The following is a 22,909-nucleotide window of genomic DNA, read 5'->3' as shown; positions in this document are numbered from 1 at the left end:
CAAACAGGCTTGTTACAATGAATTTATCCGATTTTTTGCACTCTGACCCAGTGTGCCAAATGAGACCAACAAACAAAGTTTGTGACCAAAGCAATGCGTGTTACAACATTGACACTCACACATTTCCTTATGTGTCAGAATATCACATTTGCAAATTATTCTACAATGTTACATGTAAGCTATTATTTAATGACAACAAGGTTAGTCATGGTACAAAATAACAGAATTACTTCACAAGGGTGCAGCCCATTACATGTGTAACTTGTGCAGCAACTTTACAACAGTACCTGTTACATTGTTTATTATAATTATTCAATACAGGAATGGATTTGTTTCCTCAAATGACAAATGCAATTCCGACGCTCCTTAACTGCATTATTGCACATCAGTGAGTTGTATAATTTACCAGATGCTAGACAGAATATAAAGCAGAAGAGAAACTCAACAGAAACATCAGAATGACTTCAGAGCATCAAGACATCAGAAACAACATGTTCTGGATCATCGGCTGTTTTGCATTGGTGGCCTCCGCTGTTGGTGGGTATTTTTTGCTATTTCATGCAAAAATATTAATGTAAAAACTACATCTTATGTATTTTGGAAAAATAAAAAATAAATCTGTGTATTTAGGCCGTAGGGAGAATTTAGGAGATCCAGAGAATGTCGTTATGGTTCATGGTGGAGTAGGTGCATTGTCTGTTTGGCCCTGGCAGGTCTCTATCCAGGTAATTTTAATGATCTTCATTTTAAAGTATCAATGTTGGAAACAGGATTGAACAAGCAGTTTTCCTTGCATTTGATATTATTCTTATCAGCTCACATAATCAGGTATGCTATATGCATACAGGGCGATGACGTCTTTCCGCTAAAATCTGAGCCAAATTTACGGATTTATTTCCCGGATGTGATGGCAAGACTTTGCGTATAGTTTGTATAGCCTATAGTTGTATGGTGTTTAATGATTGATATGAGGCAGATATGGATATGACCCAGCACCCGAAATAATATCAAAACAGTTCAAATCAGCCTCCATTATTTGCAAACGATGGATAAAACCTTGAAAAATGATGCCCGCCAAATCACAGAGATGCCGATTCGCACGCGACTAATACTATCACAGGACATCGGTGTTCGTCAAAATGTGGAAGGGGGAAATTTTTACTTTACAAATCAAAGACATGGCCGATTCGCACAGGATTAAGATCACAGGCAACCTCCGCAATTATTACAAATGACTAGAGGTCCCCAGATAATACTTGTCCCGTGCGAATAGTGCTCAGAGCACAACAAGTGATCTCTAACAAAGCAATAGTGACACACAGTACAAATATGTTTTACTCACATAAGATTGCTGCGCTATTCCTATCGGATCCAATATTGACGGCACAGGACTATGTTTTAAATGAACACAAATGCTCAATGTTTTACCCACGTGAGCTCGAAAGTCTTTAAAAATAAACTTCAACCACACATTGATAATATCGGAATCTTTAGGAAGGTCATGCAGCGACTGTGTTCTTCCACAGCAGGCACCGCACAATATTCTGGGTCCGCTTAACTTGTGTTATTTCAGTACTGTCATGCGTGAACCAATGGGCGGGGCTAGAGAAGTTGTTGATATTCTTAAGTATATGCGGTGTTCAACCTATTCCAGGACCTGCCGTTCGCTGGGTCTGGTGTCAATTTCAGTTGTAATTTCATTAACAAGGGCGTTTTCAGTTCTGACACTTAGAGGAGGTTCGCTTGAATACGATTCCCTCTTATATATCAAAAGCTTGGGTTAAAATTGAGGTCTTAATTCATGACACCTTTAAAGCTACATCCACAAATATGAAAAAACACTAAGTACAATTGTAAAGCATGATCACAGAGGCATTTACCAATGCTCAGCAGTGGTGCTGTCAGTTCATTGAAATTTATCTTATTAAATATATCATTATCGCTTAGTGAAAAATTTCCTCAGCGCTATATGAGAGCAGAAGGGGCTTAGAAAGCACGTAATTTCCCCACATGCAAATACCCCATTTCTCCCTGATAGTGTTATTATTAGTAATCTGTGTCTCTCACTGAATAATAATGCACACATGATTTTAAAAAGCTTACACATTTCATATTTTTTACATTTAAACCAGACATCCAAAGGCGTTCATTTCTGTGGAGGAACCCTGATCAACCAGAACTGGATTCTCACTGCTGCACATTGCCCTGTTCAGTAAGAACCAATAAATGAATCAATCAATCAATCTATCTGTCTGTCTGTGCTTCATTCGTTATATACATGTTATGTTGACAGACAGATATAGCTCGACAGATGGACTGTATTTCATTTTTGCTTTTTCCTATCACTCTCTTTCAAGAGCTGGATATCACAATGTTATTCTTGGAGAGCATGACCGTGGCTCTGATGATAATGCCGTTCAGATCAGGAAAATTGCCAAGGTATCAGCATCAACTAATTACAAAATCCTCTAAGAAACCGAGAGAACTTGTTTATGATTTTTTTACACCATGGATTGTTATCTCACACCCCTGCAGGTCGTTGTTCATCCTCGCTTCAACAAAAGAATCTTTAACAATGATGTTGCACTGCTGCGATTGTCCTCTCCAGCACAGATTACATCCCGTGTTGGTCCGGTTCAACTAGTTAACTCCTCCACCAACATCCCTTCTGGAACCCTTTGTGTCACCACTGGCTGGGGAAGAACTGAAACTGGTCGTAAGTTTTCATTTCTCGTAATCTGTACAACAGCGACATTTCATTTATAATTCCGTATTCTTACTCACAAGACACTTAAGCTCTTATACTCTGTCATTGCTTTTTGTTAGTGGGTCCACGTATCCTGCAGGAGGCCACTTTGCCCATAGTTAGTACTGCTGGGTGCAGGCAGTACTGGGGTCGGACAAGATCGATTACAGATTCCATGATTTGTGCCGGAGGTTCTGGATCTTCATCTTGCCAGGTACGAGTAGATGTCAATACATAAATTAAACCCAAACTATCTATTTACATTATTTTTTAAAGAATAGTAGAATCACCAATGTCTTAATGTCTGTGTGTCATTGGCAGGGTGATTCTGGTGGTCCTCTGCTATGTGACAGCAATGGTGTTTGGTATCAGGTGGGCATTGTTTCATGGGGAACATTGGACTGCAGTGTTAATGCTCCAGGAGTCTACTCTCGTGTGTCTTACCTCCGTCAATGGATTGATACTGTCTTATCCAACTAGAGCTCCAACAACCTTATTCAACATCGATTGAAAAAGCAGCTTTTTTTTGCTTATGTATTTAAGGATTTTAACTAAAAAAAATGTTTAGTTTGAATTATTAGCTAATTTGTTACACTTAAGTCACAGACATACTTGGTGAAGTTGTTTATTAAGTGACTACATTTTATAATAAGATGCTAAGTCAATGAGTTTTAAAACATATTATTTTGTAATACAGTTTTTAATGTTTATTTTATAAGTCAAATCTTTAATAAAGAATGAAGGAACTTGATGCGATGTGTAATGCTTTGTTAAAACACTGTGACTTCATTTGGATTGGGGCATAAAAGCATTCATAAGGAACATGCAAGCAAAAAATGATCACAAGGGAAATTAACTTTAAGGTTTGCACCATAGTTTTGCACTGAAAAGCTCAGTTTGTAAGATCACAGTATATGATTGCAGGCTGCAAGGATAACTTTTATAGCTTTGCAATGCAACCACCAAAACAACGTAATATATTTTGTCGGTACCGAAAGTGGGAGAAACAAGGCAAAACGCTGCTCTCGTCAATGTCACTTTTAACGTCCAGTCACAGTGGTTGAGGGGCAGAACGAAAACCACATCGACCGATCCACAGTGAAATGCTTAAACTGAATAACAACACACAAGTTAACATTACTGGTCGTTAATCAGTCTTTATCAGGCGACATGCTTGTGAAACCACAATATGGTGCCGATAAAACAACCCAAATGTACGCTAAATTCGTATTATAGATTAGATTAGATTCAACTTTATTGTCATTACACATATACAAGTACAGTGTAATGAAATGTAGTTTAGGTCTAACCAGAAGTGCAATTAGCAAGTGCAGGATATACAGTGTGAATAAATACAGAATACAATATTAGGAAAATACTATATGTAACGGGTACCGTGGCAACGGCACCCGGAAGGGACAGATTATTCTCCTGTAACACACAGGAGAGAAACGAGGAGACAGTGTGTCACGTTCAAGCTCTCTGGAATAATTTATTCACAATATCATTAAACAAATATCTGTCTCTCAAAGTCACATTATTCTTCACATATCACTTTTTCAATGTCTTCTTAACATTATAATGACTTTCAGTGTTCATGTCAATTCAAATTCTGCAATAAAATAAACTTTTCTATTTCACATTTATGTTCACTGACTTTGTATTTTTATATTTCACTCTATTCATCAAAAAAGAAATACAAAAACCATAGTAATATACCTCAATTACTTCTATTAAATGATTAAACATTTCTATTCACAATATTTTACCAGTATCACATTGATACAATGCTGCAAATCACTCTCAGAATTATTAATATACTTAATATATAACTTTAAACCTTATTTAACACATTAACCATTTTCAATCGACATTCAATACACATGTATAGTACATTAAACAATACTTATTCACCTTTAAAGCTTATAGAATACCTTCATGTGCATTTGCATAAGGAAAAATGTATTTTTTTAACTGACGTGCTCACCAACGTTACATGTGCGTTTTCAGTAGGCTGCTAATCAGTCGAGCTTTTCTCTCTCGCTTCAATCGACTCAAAAACAACCTCTGACGAACATCACTTCTCTAAAACAATTCACTTATTGTCTAAACACATTTCAGCATGGTTAAATTAAACTTTTAAGTGCTTTTATACATTTACCCACCTGTAACACACAGGAGAGAAACGAGGAGACAGTGTGTCACGTTCAAGCTCTCTGGAGTAATGACAAACTCACGACCTGCACAGCTTAACACCGTTCGCTCGACTCTGCCCCTAACGGTCAGGAGTAGCATTGCACACTACTGATTACAAGGATTCACATTAAAATAAAACCCTTCTGAATGTTTCTTTTTTTCAAAATAACACAATAACATTTTCAAAATGAAACCAAAAATTTTAAATATACCTAAAGTACAATTAACATACTTGTGTGATCGTCACATATACAATGGCCATGTACTATGAAAATGTGACAGTCGGTGTGTACTATGAACAATATAAACAGAAGGCTATATACTGTGAACATTAATGTACAGATGGTTATGAACAGATAACAATATAGACTATACAATAGTGCAAGTGACTTGAGTGTGCATTAGTTACAGACATTAGCTATTAAAGTTACAGTGCAGTAGATGAGTTGATGCGGTTATTAAAGGTACGTTGCAGTACATGAGTTAATGCAGTTATTGAAGTTATAGTGCAATACATGAGTAGATGCAGTTATACATTTACAGTGCAGTAGATGAGTTAATGTGGTTATTAAGGTTACAGTGCAGTAGATGAGTTAATGCAGTTATTGAAGTTACAGTGCAGTAGATGAGTTAATGTGGTTATTAAGGTTACAGTGCAGTAGATTAGTTAGTGCAGTTATTGAAGTTACAGTGCAGTAGATGAGTTAATGTGGTTATTAAGGTTACAGTGCAGTAGATTAGTTAATGCAGTTATTGAAGTTACAGTGCAGTAGATGCGTTAATGCGGTTATTAAGGTTACAGTGCAGTAGATGAGTTAATGCAGTTATTAAGGTTACAGTGCAGTAGATGAGTTAATGTGGTTATTAAGGTTACAGTGCAGTAGATGAGTTAGTGCAGTTATTGAAGTTACAGTGCAGTAGATGAGTTAATGCGGTTATTAAGGTTACAGTGCAGTAGATGAGTTAATGCAGTTATTGAAGTTACAGTGCAGTAGATGAGTTAATGTGGTTATGAAGGTTACAGTGCAGTAGATGAGTTAATGCAGTTATTGAAGTTACAGTGCAGTAGATGCGTTAATGCGGTTATTAAGGTTACAGTGCAGTAGATAAGTTAGTGCAGTTACTGAAGTTACAGTGCAGTAGATGCGTTAATGCGGTTATTAAGGTTACAGTGTAGTAGATAAGTTAGTGCAGTTACTGAAGTTACAGTGCAGTAGATGCGTTAATGCGGTTATTAAGGTTACAGTGCAGTAGATAAGTTAGTGCAGTTACTGAAGTTACAGTGCAGTAGATGCGTTATTGCGGTTATTAAGGTATTAGTGCAGTAGATGAGTTAATGCAGTTATTGAAGTTATAGTGCAATAGATGAGTAGATGCAGTTAGTTATACAATAAATTATACAAAGTGTTACAACTGAAAAACATTACCAAAGAGCTCCCAAGTGCCCACAACTGGTATTTTCAGCAGCTTCAAAAGGCTTCAGGTCACGCACAGCAATGACCAAACAAATATATATTCAAAAAAATCGGTTTCCTCCAATCACCGTCGTCTCTCTGCCCCTAATCTCAGCCTCAGACGTCAGTTCCACGGACTGTTAGCTAAGTAAACGGCCTGCTACATAAGGCACTCGTTTCTGAAAACACTTCAGCACGTTCAAAGTCGTCATCTGATTGGTTGAATTTCACAGGATTTCCGGGAGACGTGTGTGTCAACACGAAGCCGCCTGATCTACGTAAGCTGTCGTGTTTGTCGTAAACGTTTTTTTTCTTAAAAGTAACTTTGACATGTTCGTGAATGTATGCCAAAGATAATAAATATTAACTAGATGCGCCACAGTCATTACAATGAATGATAGAGCTGAGAATTTCAAAGGTTGGAATCTATTCTATTAAAGGAATCGTCTCCTCTTTAACCTTTCATTGTTCAACCTTTTTTTATTTTTTATTAATTGTCAAGTATTTCACTTATAATTAACCTCAATAAAAACAAAAATGGTATTTAATATAAATAAACTAATAATTAAAAACATACAGACTTGCCAGGGTTTACAAAAAATAAGGTAATAAAATTACATCTTAAGAAGACACAAAAAGGATGAATACAGACATACAGTTTTCATAGCTTTCAAATTAGTAGAAGTTTGGATAGTTTCCACATATGCATCTAGGTCAACTTTGAACAAAGAAAATAGAGGTTTCGAGCCAGCAAACTTTTGCTTATGAATGTGAAATTTGATCCGGTACTGCAAGATCCAACAGGCGAATGACATCAAAGTACCGCGAGAGCGATTCAAAACCAAACTTTCATGGTTTTTCGAATCGCTCTGGCAGTACTTTGATGTCATCGCCTGTCGGATCTTGCCACATCAAGTCGAGCCTTTAAGTTTCTTGTCTAAAACAGGACAGACTTCAGAAAAACTAATGGATGAAGTCTAGAGCTGTGGAATGACATAGAATATTATGCATGCACAAAAGCAAAATATTTGTTTCCACACACAATGCAGATATCATTTATTTAACAAATAATTTAAGTACATTTGTCTGTTCAGACGGACTGTCTCCTCTGACTCTTCCGATGAGCTCAGTATTTGCGTGAAGAGAGTTACATGTAAAGCACTTTCACAACATATTTACTTGGACGTCTGTTCAAAGATGGACATAGCTTGCATATAACATTAAATGATAAGACGATTAGTCACTAAAGAAAAATAGAGCTACATATACCAGATCTCTAGATATTTTTGAAAACAGCTAGTAAATAAAAAAACTGAGAAAGATTATTTACGACATTATTAATGATACATTGGAATTGCTGGACAAGATGTTTGGTTAAGGTTTTTGTTACAGAAACAAAAAACACGATTAATAAATGTAAAAAGTGACAGCTTAAACAAATTTATCGCATTCAAAATGTGTACATTTTGTAATTACAAATACAAATCTGTAGTAAATTTGTAGATTCTTGGAATCGATTATTTTGTTTCCCAGCAGGATTTAGAATCGTCAATTTATAACCACAGACGATTCTCGGAGTGGAGCTTATGTGAGCTCTGGTTAAGATGACAAGCCAAGAGTCATCAGTTCAGTGCAGATGACAAAAGCGATGAGGTCATTTTCTGCCTGAACCAGTTAGGTCTATAAAACGTGAACTGCAGTGACATGGTAATCTTCACATCACACTTGTTTGCATGGTTAATACTTTCTTTGTCAGTTATGCGTTTGTCATTGAGGGATTTTTGAATCAATTAGATTTCACCTTCAAACCCATTGTGTTAACACCCAGAAGCTTTCACCTCATAACACAAAAGCTTTCACCTCATAACACAAACATTACTAACCAATGAGTCAACAATGAAACATGGTGTAATGATGTTTATTCCCTAGCATCTCTCTCTTCGTCATCCTTTTTTTCTTCGGGTTTGTGCAACAGTCTGCAGAAAATGATAAACATCAACAGAAGGAAAAAATGCATGGGGGAATGCATGGATGGGCAGAAAGAGGGGTCTTTTCCCCCACAATTGGGTATGACACATTATTGACACTTTACAAAATTATTTAAAGGTTAGTTTGATATCAGGCTTGTTGAGGTGCATTTAATAGCAATTACGCACATGCTGGGTCAATCCTGATTACAGCCTCTTGCTGTACCCGATATCTGGCATAAGACTAACAAGGTACAAATTTACACATTGCCTGATGTTTATAAAGGCCTTTGTAAGCTTTAAACAGTTACAGGGTTATTCGGTTAGTAACACAACACGTGGCCTGATAAAGAAAATTCCTACACGAGGTGGAGTCTTGTAACCTGTTTAGTGAGCCGTTACATCTTTTATTGTTGTTGTAGTAAGTGAATGGATTTGTATTCACACGTGTCTTATGTTTCATTTAAATAAGTGTTTACCTCGTGTTTAACTTGAATGCAACTAAAAAAGGTTTTTATAATGGTAGGTTGGAAGCCATTGTTTTTGTTCTGCTGATCAAGCTGTTCCAGTACGTTTTATCGCTCATCCGTTCAATTGTTGTTTTCTTTCTATAGCAAATACAAAGACCTCAACGGTTCTCCTTTAAGCATAGAAGCACCTTAAAGGTGCTATATAAAGATAGAGAGAAACACACAAGACACACACGAGGCACTCGTCTACAACATGTTCTGGATCATCAGCTGTTTTGCTTTGGTGTCTTACACACAGGGTGAGTATCTTTTCATACCATTTGCAATAAGCATCGCCTAAAGTGTTCAGTATCAATATGCCTTTATATGTGTTTTGGCAAAATGATTTAATGTATTCAAATGTATAAACCACTCTGCATACTTTCAGACTAAAATTTCAGACTAAAAGTCATAACTATAAATGAAATCTAGAGTTTTCTTATTTGTGTCTGAACTTCTGACCGGTGGCAATAGGCTGTGGAGTGCCTAAAATTCATCCAATGGGGATTCCTAGTAAAATTATGGGAGGAGATGGAGTAGTTCCTGGTTCTTGGCCTTGGCAGGTCTCTCTCAAGGTATACATCAAATCATTTTTGTGAGCTGTTTGTTCCTGATTGTGATAGTTGGTGACTCTATTCTCTGACTCATGAGCCTTAAAAACATCAACATGTTTATATTTTTTATATTTGAACTAGACATCAGCCGTCCACTTCTGTGGGGGATCCCTGATCAACCAGTATTGGGTTCTTACCGCTGCCCATTGCAATGTTCGGTATAAATAAACAAATGAACATCTTCTTTAAGTTTATATAGAATTTTGATACGTGTTCATTCTTTTCTTTTACTCTCTTTCTAGGGCGAGATATCACATTGCTGTCCTTGGAGAGCATGACCGTGGCTCCGATGTTGATCCGGTTCAGGTCAAGAGAGTTGTCCAGGTATCAGTTCTATTGTGATTCACATATGGGTTCAAATTCTGTTTATCTTCTAATGATGTGTAGCTTAAATGCATTGGAAGTCACTTTGAGTGAAAGGGTTTATCAAAGCAGCTATAGCGTTCAGGTCGACCCTGGCGTTTTCCATACAGGTCATCGCCCATCCTCGCTACGAAAGAAGTACTTTCAACAATGACATAGCACTGCTGAGATTGTCCTCTGCAGTTCAGTTGACGTCCTATATCACTCCGGTATGTCTGGTTTCTTCCTCCGTCAGCGTTCTTTCTCAGACCTATTGTGTCACAACTGGCTGGGGCAGAACTGAATACAATCGTAAGTCTAGTACAATATTTGTGAAAAGCAGTTGGTGCTCATCGTTTGTACTCGCAACACACCCAAGTCTGATATGATATTGTATTTTTGCTTTGTTTTATAGCAAGTCCTCCAATCCTACAGCAAACCACTTTGCCCATAGTGAGTACAACTCAGTGCAAACAGCACTTTGGAGAGAGCAAAATTACAAATTCCATGATTTGTGCTGGAGGCTCTGGATCATCGTCTTGCATGGTATGAAAGTAAATATAAACAACCGTCCATCCAATGTATGTAGATAAAGTATATCCATATGGTGTTCAATGGGATGTACAAAAAAGTATTTTGTAGATGCATATGTTTTAAAAGTATATTTTAAGTAATCACTGATGTCTATGTGTTAACCGCAGGGTGATTCTGGTGGTCCTCTGGTATGTGAGAGTGCAGGTGTTTGGTATCAGGTTGGCATTGTGTCCTGGGGTGGTGAAGACTGTAATGTTGGTTCTCCAGCGGTCTACACACGCATCTCTTACCTTCGGAAATGGATCGACTTGGTTGTCACGTCTAATTAGACCCCAAACCTGATTTATATCCCTCCAAACAAAAAATGTGTCATCACTGTTGTTCGAAGAGGCCGGCCTTAGATAATTCACCCTTGTTTTGAATTTTATATGTGTGTCTAAAGGTAGTGGATAAAGTTAAACCACTGATGTGTCTTGGCATGTATTATGTGTTTTTCGACCTGTTCTTAAAGAAGTTTTATTGTATTAAAATGTTGCAAATTTTATTTATTTGTAGGCTTGGTTTTCTCCCTTAGTTTACTGTCGCCATCTTTAAGAATCGGCTGAAAACACATCTCTTCCGTCTGCACCTGACTGATCATTTCTGATTTCTATATCTTTTCTACAATATAAAAAACAGCATGCTTAGATGAACTAAACTTGGCTCTGTACACTGTGGTAAGCTTTGTGAGACATGTTTTTATTGCTCTTATGCTTTTTGTTGTCCTAATGTTTGACCCAATTGCATCCATTGTTTACGCAACTTGTAAGTCGCTTTGGATAAAGATTTAATCTTCTATTTTTAACATTGAAGTGTTTTTCTATTCAGTTGTGCTCCTAGCGTCATATATTACAATACTGTCTTTGGAGGGCGTAATCCAAAACTGAAACTCATTAAGAGCATTCCCAGAATACTGTCTCTTTTAAAATGTAATCATGAATTTTTCTCAGAAACAACAGAGTCTGGATATGGATATCCTTTCATTTGGTGTATTAAATATAGTGAAGTATTACAAAATATCCTGTAAAATAGCCCGTAAAATTTTAATCCATCTATCTGCTTTTGGTTATCTTTGACCAGTGATTGACAAGTTACTCTGGAAAAGTGATTAACTCTTCAAAGAGTATTTAATTACTTATTATTAATTACTTTCTATATCCTATATCAACAGCTACATAAAGTAGTATTATTAGCTGACCAAAGTATAAAAAATGTGAGAATTGTACATTAAAGCACGGATTTTAAAGTCAGACAAAGTAAAGTCCACTATTGTACACGCATATATTACACAGAGTATTTTGTTTGATAACACTAGAAGTAACAGAAAAAAAGAGTTATCATTACTTTACTTTTTCCAAGGGAAATCACAAATTACACTAACACTGTCTATGACCTCCCGATTCATAGATCCATGCTCTAACCACTGAGCCACAGGAAAGCTACACCAGGTCTAGATACACTATTTTACACTACTTTATATAATTTAATTTCTTTATACTGATTCGTTTTATAACTTAATCTGTAATACTGCCATATAATAATGTACAATAATGACAAAAGGCTTCACCAGCTGATTTAGATCTGCAATGTTGTTTAAGATTTCACCATCAATTGCAACAATCTGTCTCTGCTAAAAAAAATTGTAAACACCTGGAGCCAAAAATGGATCACTCGTAAGCTAACACAAAGCATTAACTATGTCATGCAAAATACATATTTCAAAATACATTTCTTATAAAAAATTGTGCAATGTACACAACTGCTAAATTAATTTGTATTATAGATTTGAAAGAGCATCCCTTATTTTTTTAATTCTTTGTTTATTTTACATTCCAGTCTCTCAAGGTTAGTTGGCCTGTTTGTCCTAAGTTTAATATTTCAACATACTGTTAAGTGCGACATAAATAGTCTTTAGGTGTGAGATCCTTCCAGCTGCTTTCAAGCTTGGTATTTTCCCACTTATATCAGTTGTTGTTGGAGAGAATATAAAGCGGTTAAGAGACAGTTAGAGAACATTCGACTTTACAACATGCTTTGGATCGTCAGTTGTTTGGCATTGGTGGCTTCCACTCTGGGTGAGTATTTTTAAGCAGTAATGTATATCACACCCAATTAAATTATAGAAAAACATGCTCTCTGTGTATGAGTGTTTATTTGTTTCTTTACTCACCATAGGCTGTGGAGTACCAGCAATTAAGCCCCAAATCAGCATCGACAACCGAATTGTGAACGGACAGAATGCGGTCCGAGGCTCTTGGCCCTGGCAGGTTTCTTTACAGGTAAGGATGCAATTTTTTTACAATTGAAATATGCAGTTACTGATGAGAAGTGAAGAGTAAATGATGTAATGGGTTTCGCTCGGGTAGGCTACGTAATTGTTATCAATGCTCTAAAATGTTTTTTTATATTGTTTTTATGCATTAACAAGCAATCTAATGGTGGCCATTTCTGTGGAGGGTCCCTACTCAACCAGTATTGGGTTCTCACCGCTGCTCACTGCCGTGTTCAGTAAGATCTTTTAAATCGATCACACTTTTTGTCTTTTTCTGAATGCATCTATTGTTTAACTCCTACTCTACTTTCAGGGCCGGATATCACAACGTTATTCTTGGAGAGTATGACCTTGCCACCAATTCTGAACAGATTCAGGTCTTGAGGATTGCCAAGGTATCAACATCCATTTCCTTATATCACACTGGCTTATGTTAGAAAGAATTGGACAAATTGAAAATCTCAAATTGAAAAGTGAAGTTACACCTTCTAAGTTAAAAAGCCAATGGCTGTGCAATAAAACACACATGTGCAAAACAAACTAAACAAGTGTATGACCTTAAAGGGACAGTTCATCCAAAAAATATGATTCTATCGTCATTTATTCACCCCCATGATATTCCAAACATGACTTTATTTCTTCTAAAGAACTCAAAAGAAGATATTTGAAGAATATTGGTTAACATACAACATTGTCTCCCATTGACGTCCAATGTATGAACACAGAACCTGAGACATTTAATAAAATATATTATTTTATGCTCCACAGAAAATAGAGACATAGGTTTTGACTGACACAAGGGTGTATAAATGATGAAAGAATTTGATTATTGTGTGAACTACCGTATATGCCTTCAAGACACAATGTCAGTCAGAGAGTTCTATCAGAGAGATACTGAAAAGGTCACGTTCCTGAAAGTTGACTTACAATTTTTCTCCCATACTTCCAGGCCATCAGCCATCCATACTACAACAGTCAGAACTTCAACAATGACGTCACATTGCTGAGACTGGCCACTCCAGCCCAGATAACTCAAACCGTCTCACCAGTCTGTCTGATGGGCTCCAGCGCCAACGTCGCCCCTGGAACTCTTTGCGTCACCACTGGCTGGGGCAGAACTGGAGTTACCCGTAATTCAAAACAAATTTAAGAAGTCCCTTAAGAGTGTTCATATGCATATGAGCACACAAACACGATACAGTACAACACATCACATCTGATATTCTTCTTTGCATTGTTTGACAGCTAATCCTCGCTATCTGCAGCAAGCCACTCTGCCCATTATGAGCTCAACTCAATGTTCTCAGTTCTGGGGACAGGGAAGAATCACAGACTCCATGATTTGTGCCGGGGCATCTGGTGTATCCTCTTGCCAGGTACATGCAGACAGTTTAAATGCACAAATGTTTGATGTCGAGGTTGAAATTCTTGGTCTAATGTTTGTCTATTTGTGAAATGCAGGGTGATTCCGGCGGTCCTTTGGTATGTCAGAGCGGAGGCGTTTGGTACCAGGCTGGTATCGTGTCATGGGGCAAATCGGACTGCAACGTTCGCTCGCCAGCGGTCTACTCACGTGTCACTTACCTGCGTCAGTGGATCGACCAGACCATCGCCTCCAACTAGAGCTCCAGCCTGAGTATTTTCTCTCTAGAAAGACAACCTTCATCTGATGTTGGTAAATAAACTCAAGCTATTGAAAGTGACTGGCCCTTCTATGGTTTCTTTGAAAAAAAACCGAGAAGATTAACTTTGGGGCTTGACCCCTAAAAATGTTAGCAACTGAGACTCTATTGACTACCACAGTGGAAAAAATAAAACGGTAGTCACAGGTGCCCCAGAACGGTTTGTTTTCCTAAATTCATCAAAATATCTTATTTTGCATTCAGCATAACAAAAACTTATACAATGTATTTTGTATTTATACAATTTTCATTTTGGGGTGAACTCACCCTGCAACAAAACTATAAAATCGCTTAGGTATGGCAATTGTGCATTCAACAAAAAGTTAAACAAGTAGATGGATTGTTTTGCTAAATGTGCCATAAAATATACTTCGCCATAAATGTGACCCTGTACTACAAAACCTGTCTTAAGTAACAATGGAACATTTTAGTAATAGCCGAAAATACATTGTATGGATCAAAAATATAGATTTTACTTCAATGCCAATAATAATGAGTACATTAAGTAAAGATCATGTGCAATGATGATATTTTGTAAATTTCAACTGTATATAGAACAAAACTTTATTTTGTGAGTGGACGCAACAAAATCTGTTATAAACAGCTCTGAGAGACAGGATGAAGATCCAATCGCAGTAGTTTTAATGAAAGGGTGGTCAAGAATCATAAACCATACAAACAGACAGAGGTCAAGCACAAGTAATGAGTCAAAACATAACATCAGGGTGAAACTCAGGCACAAAGGCAAATCCAAAGCTAAGCAAAGTATCAAATACCAGAATATCAGAAAACCAAGGAAATCTCAGCGATGCAATGTATCTCACACAATACTCCACAATCATTGACTGAAAACAATGGACATATAGAAAGAGAGAGAGAACAAAGTTAACTTGCCACAGGTGTAACAGATCAATAAATGAGTCCAGCATTGGGTTATTAATAATGTAGCCAGATAATGACAGTCAGTGTGAAGTGAGTGCCCTCTAGTGGATATGCAGGGCATTCCAAATGATGATAGTGAAAAGTTGTTAAGTGTTGCTTTAAAGTCTCTGTTCACAAACCCCTCAAAAGGGGGAAGATATTCAGACCTTTCCATCTCATGCATTTATACTACAAAACCTTTTTCTATCTAAAATGATGATGAAGCAAAAAATTATCAGTATGAGAGAGGGATTGAGCACACAAGGAGTTTTCTTTGGAGATAAAAGCTTCGAGTACACACACTCAGTATCAAGCACTACAATGACATTATTAAAGAGGAAATTATTAAACATGTCTATATAAAAAATAAAAGACAATTTTGCAGATTAATAGGAATAGAAAACTATAAGAGATAGAGATACAGGAATAATACATTATGAGAATTTACATCTTTGCTATTTACTCCTGTGTAAGGAGGTAATGTAATGTGATGGTCTATACAGGAAATATTAAATGTTGGAACTATTCTACATAAACGGCATTGCACTTGTGGGACTGTTTTCCTACCTTTTACTCCATTTTGGAATAGTAAAGGTCCTGAAGAATGGGCAAGGGAGCACCAACAATCCTCTCAGGAGTTCAATCCGCCCGTTATTGTCGTTATAGGTCTGATTTGGTAGATAAGATGAACCCCACAGTTACTTTGATATATTTGACACATTTTTTTACATTTTCAACAGTTTTATTTTGAGTGTGCTTGGTTTGAGAAATACATAAGCTGGTTACTAAAAACTTACGTTTCAAAGCATGACCCATCTCAAATATATAAATAACGTATATCATGTTTGTTACTTGTTTTTCAAGAAGTTGAGCATTTCTTGTTTAATAATAGGTAGGCTTGATTTCTACATTCTACCTTGGTTATTACCAAATCGTTTTCTACTTAGTTGTACCTGTTCTGTTTCTTGTGCCAAATATCACAACATTGTCCTTGGAGAGCGTGGTCATCAATTCAATACTGAACCTGTGCAAATTAAGAGTATTCCCAGTGCGTCTGTTTTAAATTGTTATCATTCATTATTCTCAGAAACAACAGCGTTTGGATAGCCTATCCTTCCATTTGGTATATTAAATATAGTGAAGAATTGTGACGTAACTTCATTGCTTATTATAACTAAATAATGCCTTTAGCTTGGCATGCTCACCTGTATAACATCATTTATAAGTCGTGATGACTTGTGAGGTTGTTCCCAATCATTTAATGTACAACCATTCTCATTCAAACCATTATCAGCTTCCGCTTTCTATAAGAGACCTGTCATGTCCAAGAGACCTTTTATTATTGTGAGTTTTAATTTGGTCTTTGTGGAAAGGTACACAGGTTTAGATACTTGTTTTCACTTTCTTGATATATATTTAGGGGTCTAAGACCCCTAGTTAGTCTTAGACTAAAATGTATGTTAGAGCAGTCTTAAATGAAAACACCTTGCTCTGACATATCTTAAGTACATCGGTGCTAATGTGTCTTGAAATGCACACAAGTAATGCTTTTTGTAAGGCTATTTAAATGTAATCTAAGTTAACTAAGGCATAGTCCTTGCTTAATCGAATGCCTGTCTGGGAAATTCCCCCTATATAATAATATTCTTTATAATTCAGCCTGCCATATAACATTACCAAGCAATTCTAAATAAAATGGACAATAGTTCTTCAAAGGGAGTATTTCTTGTTATTTTAATAGATTTAATAGACCTGAAGCACCCACTGACACACAACAATATTCATTAAAGAACCTTTCAAAACAACATGGCTCTGCTGAGACTTTTCTGAAACAAATAAACCAATTAAAAGATCAAAGGATTTCATGCAAAATTCATATTTAAAAAAACATATTTTTTGAATATTATATCGTATATATAATATATTTCAAAGTTGCGAGACTAAATTGAAATTGATTGTATATCTATTTATTTCGATTTTTTTTTATTCATTTTTTGGTTATTTTTATTTTTTATGCTAGTATTATATTAGGCTCTCTTAATAAAGGTGAGTTGAGGCGTGTGTCCTCAGTTGACCCACCTGTTCTGGTCAACATTTCAACACACTGATGTATGTGATATGAATGTTCTTTATCTCTGAGATCCTTCCAGCTGCTTTGAAATAAATTCCCAGTTTTATCAGTTGTTGGGGAGAATATAAAACTGTAGAGAGAAACAGTCGGACCACATTATCGACTCTTGTCTACAACATGTTTTGGATCATCAGCTGTTTGGCTTTGGTGGCCTCCACTCTGGGTAAGCATCTTTCAGTAAAGTAGGTTTTCCAAACCATAATGTGATCTGCTGACTTTATTAAGAAACCATTTTTACACAAATAATTGATTTAATTACACCCTAATAATTTATAAACAAACTGTGCAACAATTGTCTGTTTCTTTCCCCACCATAGGCTGTGGAGTGCCTGCAATTAAGCCTGAAATCAGTGGCTACAACCGAATTGTAAATGGAGAGAATGCGGTCCCTGGCTCTTGGCCGTGGCAGGTTTCTCTACAGGTAGGGCGGACCTTATTTACACTTGAAATACTCAGTTACTGTTGGTAAGCCACGAGTAAATGAATGCTCAGGATAGCTAAGTAAACTATGAACATTGATCTATTAGCCTTGCCTATATTCTGATGGTTATATTTTTGATTTTTTTTAGCAATCTAATGGCTTCCATTTCTGTGGAGGATCTCTGCTCAACGAGTACTGGGTTCTCACCGCTGGCCACTGCCGTGTTCAGTAAGATCTTTTCAATCGATCACACTTTTTGTCTTTTTCTGAATGCATAATGCATGTCGTCAACTTTTACCCATCGCTCTCTTTTTAGGCCCGGATCTCACTACGCTATTCTTGGAGAATTTGACCTTGCCACCAATTCTGAACCTGTTCAGGTCATGAGTATTGCCAAGGTATCAACATCCCTTTGATTCTACCACACTTGTTTGTGTTTAATGAATGAGATAAAGTGAAAAGCCCAACATGGGAGTAGAAAGTAAAGTTACATCCTTCTAAGTCAAAGAGCCAGTGGTCGCCTGGAAAAATAACAAAACAATACCTTAAAGGAGTAGTTCACCCAAAAATGTAATTTCCTTAATCATTTATTCACCCTCATCTAAATCTACATGCTTTTCTGCACAAAACAGAACAAGATATTTTGAAGAATACTTATAACCAAACACCATTGACCTCAATTAACTTCCATTGTATGGACACGAACCACTTAGACATTTCTCAAAATATCTTATTTTGTGTTCACAGATCAAAAAGCCATATACATGTTTTGAATGACCCAAGTGTGAATAACTGAAGTCGGAATTACATTTTTGGTTACCTGCCCCTTTAAGATTCAAAACAACAAACTACATGTGCCTTGTTTTCTCGGAGGTCTGTTAGAGACCTTTTAAAAAACTATTTGTTACTAAACCAAAGAGTTCCTGAACACTAGATTTTCCAGAAAGTTCACTCATGGATTTTCTCCCACACTTATAGGCCATCACCCATCCCTACTTCAACAGTCAGACCTTCAACTATGATGTCACAGTGCTGAGACTGGCCACTCCAGCCCAGATGACTCAAACCATCTCACCAGTCTGTCTGGTCGGCTCCAACGACAACATCCCCCCAGGCACTATTTGCGTCAACACTGGCTGGGGCAGAACAGGAGTTACCCGTAATGTTTCTTTTTTGTGACTTATGTAAAAGCGTTTAAAACCACATTTATATGCATACACTAAGCACACAGCGCCACACATCTGATATTCTTCTTTTGCTTTGTTTGACAGCTAATCCTCGCTATCTGCAGCAAGTTACTCTGCCCATTCTAAGCACACCTCAGTGCATGCAATACTGGGGACAGGACAGAATCACAGAAACCATGATTTGTGCTGGGGCGTCCGGTGCTTCCTCCTGCCAGGTAGATGCGGACAGTTTAAATGTACCCCTTGGCACCTGCACAAATGTTTCTCGTCGAGGTTAAAACACTTGCTGTAACGTTTGTGGATTTGTGAAATGCAGGGTGATTCCGGCGGTCCTTTGGTATGTCAGAGCGGAGGAGTTTGGTACCAGGCGGGAATCGTGTCATGGGGCAGCACGGACTGCAACGTTCGCGCGCCAGCGATCTACTCACGTGTTACTTTCCTGCGCCAGTGGATCGAACAGACCATCGCCTCCAACTAGAGCTCCAGACCAAGGATTTTCTCTCCAGAAGGACAACAGACATCTGTCGTTGCTTAAATTTATTCCAGCTGTTCGGAGTGACTGTTGATTTCTCTGGAAAAAAAAACAATAAAACACTTAAAAACTACTGTTAAGATAGTGGTTATTTAATCAAGCTAAACAAGTTATTTAAATATACATTATTCATTATTCACATGTGTTGCTAGTAGTTTTCATACTCGATAGTTAACAAAACAATAAATAAATATGTAAGTATGGCAGTACAGTGACCAGCAAATCAAAACAGTTTTTAGATTACCAGATTAAGCTGATGGGCCTATCGGTTAATTTCTCAACCAATCTAATGAGTTGCATGCTGGGATGCTTTTTTTAACAGTATTGATGGACATTTATTGGCTGCTTTTCTCCATGTTCTGGTCCATCTTGTTCAATTTATTTTTCAGTCAAATTAAAGACAAGTGAATTCGATGAATGAATTGCCAGTATTAAAATGGAAATGGTGTACCATTTTAGTCAATATGGGATGTCTTCGGGGCATTGATCTGTAGTTTCTAAAATGCCTGGGATTTTTAAGAGAGTTGTTTAATGGATGATTTTTATGTGAAGAAAAAGACATGTTAGTCTTTAATATTGATCTACATGTATGTTGGATTGGAGATTAAGAGTAGTTTGTATTAATGGCTACCATGAAAACTGGTGCTTGTGGTCAGGTTGTGAGATGATGTCAATGAGTAACATCTGAGCTGATGTTGATGTTGAGATGAGTTTCTTGGTCTATTTGGGGAACCAATGAGGGTTCTTCTATGACATCACAGTGAAGAACCTTTCGTCACACCTTATCACCAACCAATGTAAAGGCTTTAATATTAGAACAGTTCTGCCATGTGGTTTGTGGAAGGAAATGCTATGTTAAAACAAACATAAATATACATTTCTTTTCCATCGCTGACTCATTATAGATTTCAACGACGACAACACATCACGCACATAGGACACAAATACTCTGAGTGCTTACCCCACCCATTCTCCTCTCATATAAGTAAAGGAAAATCAACTATTGTGAACTATAAAATAGGTGAAAGAGCAAAGAAGTGTTGGTGGCTTTGACAAGACAAACCTATAAAGAAATGCAGAAAATGGGTAAGAGATGAACATGACCACTGTTGTTATGACTTTATATGCTGATTTTGCACACCTCTAGAAATATCTCAAAGGAATTACTGTAGACATAATCAGTAATAAAGCAATGCAAAGTTAAATGCATATGCATAAATTGTATATAAAACCTAATGTTAAGAAAGAATCTTGTCAAAATTCATAGAGAAAACAAATATTATTTCATTCTTTGCTTATATGAAATACATCAACTAATCAGTAAAATATTAGTTTTTTTGAGGTTGTTGTTTTCAAAAGAAAAATTGCCATAAGAGAAAATACTTTACTTCATAGGGTCCTGATAGAATATGTGTTTATTTTTAACAGTGCCACCTTTCACTACCATTTTCTCTTTTTTGTGTGTAGTGGATACAAGACTGGGACCACAAAATCTGACAAAGGTCACAATGTCTAATACTACGCAGCAGACAGAAAGCCTGTCGGGCAGTCAGATCGTCACTATTTGTGTTTACCTGGCCATGTTTTTAGTGGGTGTCATTGGAAACGGTCTTGTGGTATTTGTGACCGCCTTCAAAATGAAGTCTACAGTCAACTCCATTTGGTTTCTCAACCTGGCGATCGCAGACGTCTTTTTCGCCTTGGCTCCAATTATGCGGATTGTCCTTATTTCGGGAAAGTCGTTTGAACACGTTTTGTTTCAGCTCCTCTCATTCATAACAGAGCTAAATATGTTCGCGAGTGTTTTCTTTCTGACTGTGATCAGTCTGGACCGATGTCTGTGCACGTGGTTGGTCGTGTGGGCTCAGAATAAACGGACTCTAGTCAAAGCCAGAATCATTTGTACGTTTGTGTGGCTTTTATCCATCTGCTGCAGCCTCCCGTTTGTCATGCACTTCTTCAACAAGAATCTAAACTCGACGTCTCTGTTCACATACAGGTTCTCGGTAGGCTTTCTCCTCCCCTTCCTGGTCATTGTATCTGCATATATGGCTATAGCATTGCGAGTCAAACGCCTCAAAAAGGGGAAGTTGTTCAGACCTTTCCGTCTCATTGTAGCTCTGGTTCTAGTGTTTTTCCTATGCTGGTTCCCTTACCATATTCACAAATTATTAAATGCATTAAATGCAGTGGAGAACAACCAGAATGCAAGTGTCCGAGAGATAATATCTAAATCAACACATTTTGTTATCTGCCTGACATATGTACACAGCTGTGTGAACCCCATTCTCTATGTCTTCATCTGTGAGGAGTACAAACAAAAGCTCAAACAGTCCCTTCTGCTGGTGTTAGAGACAACTTTTGCAGAGGAACATCTTGAGGCTAAGAAAGAAGACAAAATGCACCATTCTCATCCCTTCCAGCTGCCAAGACAAGAAACCAACCATGTACAAAACTTATCTCAATGTGATCTGTTTTAGGTCACTGTGTGGTTTCTGACACCTTATAATAATAAATGTGCCACAGTGAAAATTTAAAAAAATATATTGCCCCACATGTTTGTGAGACTATAGACAAGCAAATGTTATAGCAAAAACATGTCTATAAAATTTTGTCTTTGTATTTTTTATTAAAATAATACATACCATTATATGTATGAATGATGTGTAAAACCAATTTTTCTTCTTACATGACCTCCTTAAGGCAGGTAAACGCTTTATAAGATGTAAAGAGGAAATGTTGGAAACATGTGACATGTTGTCTGTAAGCTAAAGAAAAGACATGTTTAGACAAAATTTGTTAGTGGCCATAGTAGTAATTATTTGCTGTGTTCTATATTAAGTACAATCAACTTGGCTTTACAAATCATTTAAAGTGTTTTACTTTTCACTTTACTTCAACACATTAAAATAAGTTAAGCAATTTCATCTTATTATCAAGTTATATCAGCTCAGCCCTGGCCAAAACTTGTTGAAAAAGTAAAACAAGTTGAAATTACTTATAAAGTCATTTTAATGGTACTCAAAAAAAACATTTGTTCACTGTAAAAAGGATTTGAGGTTCAGCTACTGTGGACCCCATTACTCAGTCAACTGAGTACAGTCAGCTTAATAGACTTTCTTTTTTCACCTAACACATCATTTTTTTAACACTTCATTTAATTACAATTAACTACAATTTCAGTAATTATAAAGTTAGCTTGATTTATAAAACTGCATGTTTTTGCAACAACTACATGTATAGTACATTAAGTCAACTTAACGTGTGTAGACTTATGTAAACTTATTATATTATATTATATAACTGTACAAGAAATGTTTTACTAAAAAAAAACACATCTGTCTCTTTACTCAAAGAATTTT

General features: G+C 36.7%; 4 protein-coding genes across 5 annotated transcripts; all 4 read left to right on the top strand.

The window, feature by feature from the left end:
* The first annotated feature begins 378 nt into the window (after positions 1-378).
* Positions 379-3,497, top strand: LOC130428737 (chymotrypsin-like protease CTRL-1). The gene is made up of 7 exons (XM_056756948.1): positions 379-537; positions 631-725; positions 2,133-2,212; positions 2,358-2,439; positions 2,536-2,716; positions 2,827-2,960; positions 3,068-3,497. The coding sequence occupies exons 1-7, from the start codon at positions 459-461 to the stop codon at positions 3,224-3,226; spliced, it is 810 nt and encodes a 269-aa protein (XP_056612926.1). The 5' UTR covers positions 379-458; the 3' UTR covers positions 3,227-3,497.
* Positions 3,498-8,084: 4,587 nt separating this feature from the next.
* On the top strand, positions 8,085-11,206 carry LOC130428814 (chymotrypsin-like protease CTRL-1). Of its 2 annotated transcripts, XM_056757072.1 has the most exons (9): positions 8,085-8,103; positions 8,372-8,463; positions 8,978-9,132; positions 9,347-9,447; positions 9,568-9,644; positions 9,729-9,810; positions 9,960-10,140; positions 10,244-10,374; positions 10,530-11,206. In XM_056757072.1, the coding sequence occupies exons 3-9, from the start codon at positions 9,087-9,089 to the stop codon at positions 10,689-10,691; spliced, it is 780 nt and encodes a 259-aa protein (XP_056613050.1). In that variant the 5' UTR covers positions 8,085-8,103; positions 8,372-8,463; positions 8,978-9,086; the 3' UTR covers positions 10,692-11,206. The 2 variants fall into 2 exon arrangements, with proteins under 2 accessions (XP_056613050.1, XP_056613051.1); XM_056757073.1 differs by lacking the exons at positions 8,085-8,103; positions 8,372-8,463 and adding an exon at positions 8,806-8,885.
* A 1,224-nt stretch (positions 11,207-12,430) lies between these two features.
* On the top strand, positions 12,431-19,620 carry LOC130428191 (transmembrane protease serine 9-like). Its single transcript, XM_056756049.1, has 15 exons — positions 12,431-12,476; positions 12,577-12,680; positions 12,830-12,909; positions 12,987-13,068; positions 13,623-13,803; positions 13,919-14,049; positions 14,135-14,284; positions 16,588-16,649; positions 17,449-17,570; positions 17,725-17,828; positions 17,977-18,056; positions 18,145-18,226; positions 18,807-18,987; positions 19,100-19,230; positions 19,332-19,620. The coding sequence occupies exons 1-15, from the start codon at positions 12,431-12,433 to the stop codon at positions 19,491-19,493; spliced, it is 1,698 nt and encodes a 565-aa protein (XP_056612027.1). The 3' UTR covers positions 19,494-19,620.
* Positions 19,621-21,055: 1,435 nt separating this feature from the next.
* Positions 21,056-22,027, top strand: LOC130428190 (C3a anaphylatoxin chemotactic receptor-like). The gene has a single exon (XM_056756048.1). The coding sequence runs from the start codon at positions 21,056-21,058 to the stop codon at positions 22,025-22,027; it is 972 nt and encodes a 323-aa protein (XP_056612026.1).
* Positions 22,028-22,909: the final 882 nt, after the last annotated feature.

Source organism: Triplophysa dalaica, chromosome 9 (assembly GCF_015846415.1).
Source record: "Triplophysa dalaica isolate WHDGS20190420 chromosome 9, ASM1584641v1, whole genome shotgun sequence".
NCBI classification, from domain to species: domain Eukaryota; kingdom Metazoa; phylum Chordata; class Actinopteri; order Cypriniformes; family Nemacheilidae; genus Triplophysa; species Triplophysa dalaica.
The sequence above is the reverse complement of the archived record's forward strand: the minus strand, read 5'-3'. Positions and strand labels throughout refer to the sequence as shown.

What these genes read in the sequence shown, in the direction of transcription:
- LOC130428191 (XM_056756049.1), top strand. Translation starts at nt 12,431, where the DNA reads ATGCTTTGGATCGTCAGTTGTTTGGCATTGGTGGCTTCCACTCTGG. An exon ending in CCTGGCAGGTTTCTTTACAG is followed by an intron (nt 12,681 to 12,829) that starts GTAAGGATGCAA and finishes TGCATTAACAAG; the next exon opens with CAATCTAATGGTGGCCATTT. An exon ending in GCTGGCCACTGCCGTGTTCA is followed by an intron (nt 18,057 to 18,144) that starts GTAAGATCTTTT and finishes CTCTCTTTTTAG; the next exon opens with GCCCGGATCTCACTACGCTA.
- LOC130428737 (XM_056756948.1), top strand. Translation starts at nt 459, where the DNA reads ATGACTTCAGAGCATCAAGACATCAGAAACAACATGTTCTGGATCATC. An exon ending in GGGAAGAACTGAAACTGGTC is followed by an intron (nt 2,717 to 2,826) that starts GTAAGTTTTCAT and finishes GCTTTTTGTTAG; the next exon opens with TGGGTCCACGTATCCTGCAG. An exon ending in CTGGATCTTCATCTTGCCAG is followed by an intron (nt 2,961 to 3,067) that starts GTACGAGTAGAT and finishes TGTCATTGGCAG; the next exon opens with GGTGATTCTGGTGGTCCTCT.
- LOC130428814 (XM_056757072.1), top strand. Translation starts at nt 9,087, where the DNA reads ATGTTCTGGATCATCAGCTGTTTTGCTTTGGTGTCTTACACACAGG. An exon ending in CTTGGCAGGTCTCTCTCAAG is followed by an intron (nt 9,448 to 9,567) that starts GTATACATCAAA and finishes TATTTGAACTAG; the next exon opens with ACATCAGCCGTCCACTTCTG. An exon ending in GGGCAGAACTGAATACAATC is followed by an intron (nt 10,141 to 10,243) that starts GTAAGTCTAGTA and finishes TTTGTTTTATAG; the next exon opens with CAAGTCCTCCAATCCTACAG.
- LOC130428190 (XM_056756048.1), top strand. Translation starts at nt 21,056, where the DNA reads ATGTCTAATACTACGCAGCAGACAGAAAGCCTGTCGGGCAGTCAGATC.